The sequence below is a fragment of the Mytilus trossulus genome, chromosome 6 (genome assembly GCF_036588685.1).
Source record: "Mytilus trossulus isolate FHL-02 chromosome 6, PNRI_Mtr1.1.1.hap1, whole genome shotgun sequence".
In the NCBI taxonomy this organism is placed as follows: Eukaryota; Metazoa; Mollusca; class Bivalvia; order Mytilida; family Mytilidae; genus Mytilus; species Mytilus trossulus.
The window spans coordinates 26,240,543-26,248,424 of NC_086378.1; the positions used below are offsets into that span (position 1 = coordinate 26,240,543).

A 7,882-nucleotide genomic window follows, 5' to 3' on the forward strand; every position below is an offset into this window, starting at 1 on the left:
CCATTAACTTCTGTTGAATAAAAGACATGATTAATAACCACAAGTAATTTCTATTGAATAAAAGACAGATTTAACAAGTGAAACTGTGAGCTACTGCTCACTGATGATACCCCTGCTTCAAGTGGATACTTTTAATAGTGTAAAAATATACAAGTGTTCGATAAACAGGAAGTTGTTGAGTGATGAACCTGAATATGGTTTTTTAAAGTAAAAACCTTGTTTATGATAAATCTGTACTTACCTGTCTGAAAAAACATTTGCAATTACCTCTTGGTAACCCCTTGCAATCGCTAACTTTTTAAATTATCTCCCTTTCACGATCTCCCGAATAGAAGATCACTTTACCTGAGGCGAAATAACTATATACATTATATAAAACTTAACTTCCTCAGGTGGGGAGGTGGGTAGGGTCAGGCAGGTAAGTACAGATTTATCATAAACAAGGTTTTTACTTTAAAAAACCATAGTTTATATCAAAATCTGTACTTACCTGTCTGAAAAAACATTTGCAAAGAATTTGCAGCATAAACCCAAAGGTGGTGGGTAAGAGGAAGAAAGTAACTAGTAAATAAAAAATATCTACCTTAATACTTCTTCTGTCTTCTGTTAGCTGTATGCAAAATTGCAGCTTTTGCAAAGCGAGATTCCAAATCTGGTACATCTTTCAAGTCATATGAGGTGAATGTTGTCTCATTTGACCAATGAGCTGCTCTTAAAATTTCTTGAGAGGAAAGTCCATTGAATAAAGCCCAAGAAGTTGAGAGCTTTCTTGTATCATGAGCTCTCACAAACTGAAGTGTGTCTGTATCTGCATGTTCATATGCATATTTAACCGTGTTCACAATCCATCGTGCAATGGAATTCTTAGAAGCCTCTACATGATGATTCTTTTGATATGTTACAAAGAGTCTTTGTGATTTGCGCAAAACTTCAGTTCTTTTAATATAAGCTAGTAGTGCTCTACAAGGGCACAGCAGTAAATCCTTTGGATCTGTAGCATAGTTTTCAAATTTGGGAATGAATACTGGTTCCCATGGTTTATTCAAAGTTTGAGTTTTAGCAAGAAATTGCATATTTGGCAACAACCGTATACCTCTTTGCTCTTTCCTGAAATGTTTGTCATTAATAGTGAAACTGTGTATTTCACTGACTCTTGCAGCAGAAGCTAATGCCATAAGAAAAACTGTCTTTAAGGTTAAATATTTCAATTCTGCTTCTTCTAGTGGTTCAAAAGGTGTCTTTGTTAACACTTGCAAAACCAACGGCAAATCCCAATTTGGAGCCAACTGCCTTATTGGTGGATTAATGTTGTACAATCCTTTAATTAAGTTACACAAATCCATGTTAATAGAAATTCTATCTTTAGATGAATGTATTAAAGCTATTGCTGACTTGTAGCCAGCTAAAGTGCTTGGCTTAAAATTCTTTACAGTATGTAAAAACATAAGAAATTCAGCTATTTCTGGCACAGTTGACGTACTGGGATTGATACCCCGTTCTTGACACCAGCTGTCAAATATCTTGAGTCTTGCATTATAAACTGTCTGTGTTGATTGTTTTCGTGCATTGGAAATAATTGAAGCAATTTTTGGTGAAAATCCTTTTGCAGTGTAAGATCTTTTGACACTTTCCAAGCTACAAGATTTAGAACACTTGGATTTGGATGAAAAATTCCATTTTGACTTAATAGATTTTGTTGGACAGGCAGTTGTATTGGAAAGTCTATTAACAGGTTGAGAAGTTGACTGTACCACGACTGTCTCGGCCACATTGGCGCTATCAGTAAAATTACACAGTCCTCTTTCTGTATTTTTTGTAATACTCTGTTTAGAATGATCGGTGGCGGGAATGCATAAGCAAATAGATTTGTCCATATCATTGACAGTGCATCTATTGACACTGCTGTTTCTTCCGGCCAAGGAGAGCAAAACACTGGCAGCTTCTTGTTCATTGAAGTCGCAAACAGATCTATTACTGGTGTTCCTAGCTGAAGGAACAGCAAATTCACTATTGTCGTATTTAATGCCCATTCTGTCAAACGAATGGTCATTTTCCCCCTTGACAGGGCATCTGCTATAATATTCTTTTTCCCCGGAATATGAACAGCTTGGATTTTGACATTGTGATTTATACACCATTTCAAAAGATCCCATGCCAAGTAACAAAGGTCTGGGGGTCGTGTACCTCCCTGTTTGTTCAGATAACTGACAACAGTTGCATTGTCTGTTCTCACTAGCACACTTTTGAATTGTACTTTTATCAGAAATGTTTGCAGTGCTAACTGCACAGCTTTGAGTTCTAGCCAATTGATGTGTTTTACTTTGTACTGAGGCGACCAAACACCTGCTATCTGATAATTGTTTATATGAGCTCCCCATCCCGACTGTGACGCATCTGTCACTAGAGTCACTTGAGCAGAATCTTGTTCTAATAGCACTCCCTTGAAAAAATTTCTTCGGTTTAGCCACCAGAATAGATGTTCCTGGAGAGGTTGATACAGTGGAATCAAATGATTTAAACTGTGTAGAGCTGGTCTCCACCAAGCTAGAAGATAAAGCTGAAGTGGTCTCATGTGCAGTCGGGCCCATGGAACTAAATCTATGCATGAAGCCATTAGACCAAGTAGTCTCAACATTACACGTGCCTCTACTGTTTGTGAATTTAGGAATATATGAATCATCTGACTTATATTTTTGAATCTTTCTAGAGACGGAAACACAAGACCTTCTTTTAAGTGAATCACTGCTTCCAGATACTCTATTGTTTGAGTCGGAACTAAACAAGATTTTTTCACATTGATTATCAAACCCAGATTTTTTAACAATTCTTGAGTGTACTGTAATTGTTTTGTCAGCTTTACTTTGCTGCTGTTTTTTAACATCCAATCGTCCAGGTACATAAATATGTGAATCATTTGTTTTCGCAGAAACGCACCTACTACTGCCATCACTTTTGTGAAAATCCTTGGAGCCGATCGTAGACCGAATGGTAGAGCTCGGTATTGATACTTTTTTCCCAAAATGCTGAAGCGTAGAAATTTTCTGTAATGTTTGTGAATGGGTATATGGAAATAAGCATCTTGCAAATCCAGTTTTACTGCCCAGTCCCCAATTTTCAGACTTTTTAGAATCGATCGGAGGGTTTCCATTTTGAAGTGATGAGGTATGACAAACTGGTTTAGTGGTTTTAAATTTAGAATTGGTCTGAGACCTCCTTGTCTTTTTGGTACCATGAATATTGTACTGTAATAACCCTGATTTTCTGCACTTGTCGGGACAGGCTCTATAGCATGTTTTTCTAACAAAGAATTTACCTCTTCTAATATAGAAGATCTTTTTGTACCTACTCTGGGTACAACTGTCTCTTTTACTCCTGTAAAAGCTGGAAGACTTATGAAATCTAAAATTAATCCGTTCTTCACTATCTAAAGTACTAACTTGTCTTGAGTTATTTGAAACCACTGACTGTGGTAATGTAACAACCGTGCTCCTACCTGGAGACTTACCGCAGACATATGATTGTTTATTTCTTGAAATTTTTCTGGGAGGAATTTTTCCATAAAAAAGATCCTTTTCCTCCTTGTTTTGCTGGCAAGGCACGAAAATTAGACGAAGTGTCAGTGCCACGACGATCATTAAAATCCTGCTTATCATATCTTGATGTTTTTGCAGGTTTGTTGTAGGATACATTAGAAGTTTCTTGAGATTTTCTTTTCCTAGATCCGTCATCAAATTTTTGCCCTCCAGGAACAAATGAAGAACGATAAACGTTTTGTGTTTCTTTAGCATCTCTTATATTTTCAGCTGAGGAATGCAAAGTATCAAAATATTTACCACCAAAAAGTTGTGCGCCATTCAAAGGTAAATTCAACAATTTTGCTGATGTGGCTTTGCTAGTAAAATCAACATTTTTTAAGAAAATTTTCCTTCTGTTTATAACAGAGTTAGCAACTATACGTGAAGTCATATCTGCCATAGATTTGAAACATGCTACTAAAGCTGAACATGCTTCTACCCTTTCTTCTTCTGAATCAGCAACATCAATATAGCTTGCTATCAAAGAGCCATATGAAACACTTCTTAACAATGTTCTAGCTGAGTTGTCAACCTTCTTAAATTCAGCATCCATTTCCTTATGAAAGGAAGGTAAAGAGTGAGAAAACTTTTTACGGTCTACAAAACCTTTTTTCTTATTTCCCATAGTAGATGACAAACCCTCCTCTATGTTATCATCAAGCCTTGGAGGGGAACAAAATTCTGTGAAATCTTTTTTCGACACCATAAAGGCCTTATCATCTCTAAGACGAACGGACCTATTTTTGAGTCTTCCAGACATGGCTTCCTTTTCCACATTCTTAAAAACTTCAACTGTGGTACCCTCTAGAGGTAATTTCAAATGAGCTGATTTATTTGAATTGCCAGAATTCAGTCTTGAAGGCAAATAGGAAGTTCTGACTGTTTCTGTTTCAGTTTCCTCTGAACAATCTATTTTTAATTTTGTTGTCAATTTATGGAGAAAATTATTCCATTGAATTGGATCAGTAGATCCTGGTGCTCCTTCACTAAACAGAGAAAAGTATTTTTCATGAGAATGTGACTGAGAGTGGGCATCATTATTATTTTCATCAGAAATAGCTGAACCACCCATACTTATTTCATCCTCGATTTCATGGGAAACAACAGAAATCTGATCATCGGATGGCATAAATTTACTATAGTGGGCCCTTGGCCTAGACAAAGATTGACTCTCCGAAATCTCACATTTCGAGTCAATGGAAGCATGCATTGCATCACTTGCAATAAGGCCTTGTGTCTGTACCTGTGGTAACAACTTTTTTAATTGCATTTGCACTTGATCTGCTATAAATTTGTTAAATTCAACTGCTTCAAAATGTACTCCCGTACTTTGAGGTTCACGATCGTCTGCACTATGATCAGTTCGAACTTTCGATAGTTTTTCATGCTTTGCCGGCGACGCCAATTCACTCAGCTTTGCCGTTTCAAGTTTCTTGCCTGCCTCCTGCACAGAAGGGCTTACGGCACTTGATGAAAACGAAAGCTTTGACCTTGCTTTCTCCAGCATTTTATCTAAGAGTGCCCGTTTCTCGTCATTCCATTCCCGGCAAATATTGCAGGGAAAGGCCTTATGACAAATCCGATGTCGGTTTCATTCATCGTGTGTATCTATTACGTTCATGCGTGCACTGCACTTACCACAACTCTTATACTTGTCTTCTATTGTATTTAAATCACTCGATGTCTATTCTTTCTAATATAATATTAACGATTGCTTTTCAAACCAAATGCGATAATGCTGTAGCCATTTTCGCTGAAGGTAAAGTGATCTTCTATTCGGGAGATCGTGAAAGGGAGATAATTTAAAAAGTTAGCGATTGCAAGGGGTTACCAAGGGGTAATTGCAAATGTTTTTTCAGACAGGTAAGTACAGATTTTGATATAAACAACACATCACAGGGTAAGGGAGACTTATATTAATCCTGAAACCAAATTTCAGAAATCCTTGTATTATAGTTTTGGAGAAAAATGTGACAAAACTTTTCAACTTGGCTATCATGCGTAAAATCATACCAGAAATTGTCGAGTAGTGTATCATATCCGAAAACGCATCACACAGTATAGCAGACTTAGATAATCCCTGAAAACAAATTTCAAAAATCCTTGTATTGTAGTTCTGGAAAACAATGTGACAAAACATATTTATGGGACAGATGAACTGACAGATGGCAGACAGAGGTAAAACAGTATACCTGCCCCCTTTTTCAAAATGGAGGTATAATTACCACAAGTATCTTTTGTCGAATAAGCGACAAGATTAATAACCAAAAGTAACTTCTGTTGAATAAAAGACAGGTTTAATTACCACTATCAACTTCTGAATAAAAGACAAATTTAATAACCACAAGTAACTTCTGTTGAATAAAAGACAGATTTAAATGTCAGCAAATTTATTCATTATGATAACTTGTATCAAACTTCTCTAACAACATCTGTTTTTATCATATAATTTAACAATTATCCTTCCTATCACAATGTGTTACACACCATACACACTTCATATATTCACATGGTGACCTTGAGAAGGTCATATCAATATACTTTTCACATATGAAAATTAAGTTTATATTAATCTTTTTCATAAAATTACAATATTATTGACATAATTAAATTTGTTGTATGTCACATGTTTTGAATGGAAAGTTTGGAACTGCAAAATGCATTTCTGGATTGTTCAGCCCTGAGAATCAAATAAGTACACACAACAGTCTGGGTTTTTCCCTGATACTAAAGATAGATTGTAGCTACCAATTTTCTATATTAATAGAATCCCTATCACAGTATGTTTATGAATGCATTTCATTTTAGATATTGACAGCTTGTGAAAGTTCAGTAGAGACCATGCACAAATGTTTGAAAGGTTACATACAAAACATACATCTAAAAAGCTTCTAAAATTAATGACCAGCTATTCTTGTAAATTGTGTACAAAATTAATTTGTTAATGTTACAAAGCTTAAGCATTCTTATAAAATATGACAAACAAATATTTAGAACACAACTGTTTGAAAAAGAAAAAAACATTTTTAATGATGCCAATTGTTGCCCATTCCAATGCTTTCATATTTTAGGCAAGTACAGCACCTATACTTGTATACAGGAGAATTCATATATAATCTGAATAAGTGTCAAAGATTGCTGTCTGTATGTAGAAAATATTCAGAAACAACTACATTTGTAATCAAAATACTACTATAACTGAAATAGTGTAAATAAAATCTGTTAATGAAACTTGACCATTTAAACGTGTATGTAGAAAAGAAACCACCTTTTTATAAAGTTCATAAACATGAGAAACCCAAAAATGAAAATTTCAAGTAGTTTATGGAAATCTGTATGACTACTATTAAGGTAAGAGATTTCTACAAAATGAGATTGAGAGTTACGAAGTTTAGATAGTGCAGCATAATACAACTACAAAACTAAAACTCTAGAGATCAGTTTAATCTACTTCGGAGCAGATTCAATTACTTGATGAGCTGTTTTATTACTACATGTATAGATCTAGAGTGAATATCCCTTATCAAGAACAACTACTTGTTCACAAAAGTACCAGAAGATTTTAAAATAACAAGTGACCAGGTTTGACCAAAAATGACAAAGAGTGACCTGGGGTCATCAATTCAAAATTTATAACATGCTACAGTAGGAATGTTGGCAAAGAGAACATTAGAGATAAGTGTGGACACAGTAATATGTCTGAAAATACAACACTGGACACAGAAATGTCTGGAGACTGTAATATGATACAAAGATTCATATAGCTTGAAATCACAAATTTTAAAACAAATCTGTTTACGAAAATAAAGCTAGAATTTATTTGGTGGAAAGTTATCAAACATTTTAAACCTGAACTAAAAAAAGGTTGCTTCTTTGGGATATAGTCACCCTTACTTTTAATCGAAGAAAACTGGTACTTATCAGATCAAGTGAAAATAAAATCCTATTAAAATGTCACATTCCTTTTAATAAGCTTTTTATTTTAAGGCAGAAACAATATAATCCTCTAATTCAGTTACAATCCCTATTTTCTGTTCAAAATTTTATCACATGAAGTTGGCTTGATCTACGGATCTAGGGATCAACAATGATAAAAAATTAAGACCATACCATGGAAATGCAAGATTATTATTTTTAGTATAAAGAATTTTGTTACTTATGGCAGTGATCCAAAAGATTTATTTTAAATTGAATAAACTGATTAACCTCAAGAGAGTTAGGGGATGTGAAATATTTTTTTCCCCAATTATTATGAATTATAATAAATATTCGGCCTGGTTACAAACTTATAAATTGGATAAAAATTT

General features: G+C 34.7%; 2 protein-coding genes across 2 annotated transcripts; both read right to left on the reverse strand.

Moving 5' to 3' along the window:
• Window positions 1–584: 584 nt before the first annotated feature.
• Window positions 585–3,514, reverse strand: LOC134722452 (uncharacterized). The gene is made up of 2 exons (XM_063586073.1): window positions 3,506–3,514; window positions 585–3,218 (listed from the first exon to the last, which is right to left on the reverse strand). Exons 1-2 carry the CDS (start codon window positions 3,512–3,514, stop codon window positions 585–587), a joined length of 2,643 nt encoding a protein of 880 aa, XP_063442143.1.
• Window positions 3,515–3,522: 8 nt separating this feature from the next.
• LOC134722453 (uncharacterized) lies at window positions 3,523–5,082 on the reverse strand. The gene has a single exon (XM_063586074.1). It carries the CDS (start codon window positions 5,080–5,082, stop codon window positions 3,523–3,525), a length of 1,560 nt encoding a protein of 519 aa, XP_063442144.1.
• Window positions 5,083–7,882: the final 2,800 nt, after the last annotated feature.

Coding starts and splice junctions, on each gene's coding strand:
- LOC134722453 (XM_063586074.1), bottom strand. CDS start 5,082: ATGCTGGAGAAAGCAAGGTCAAAGCTTTCGTTTTCATCAAGTGCCGTA.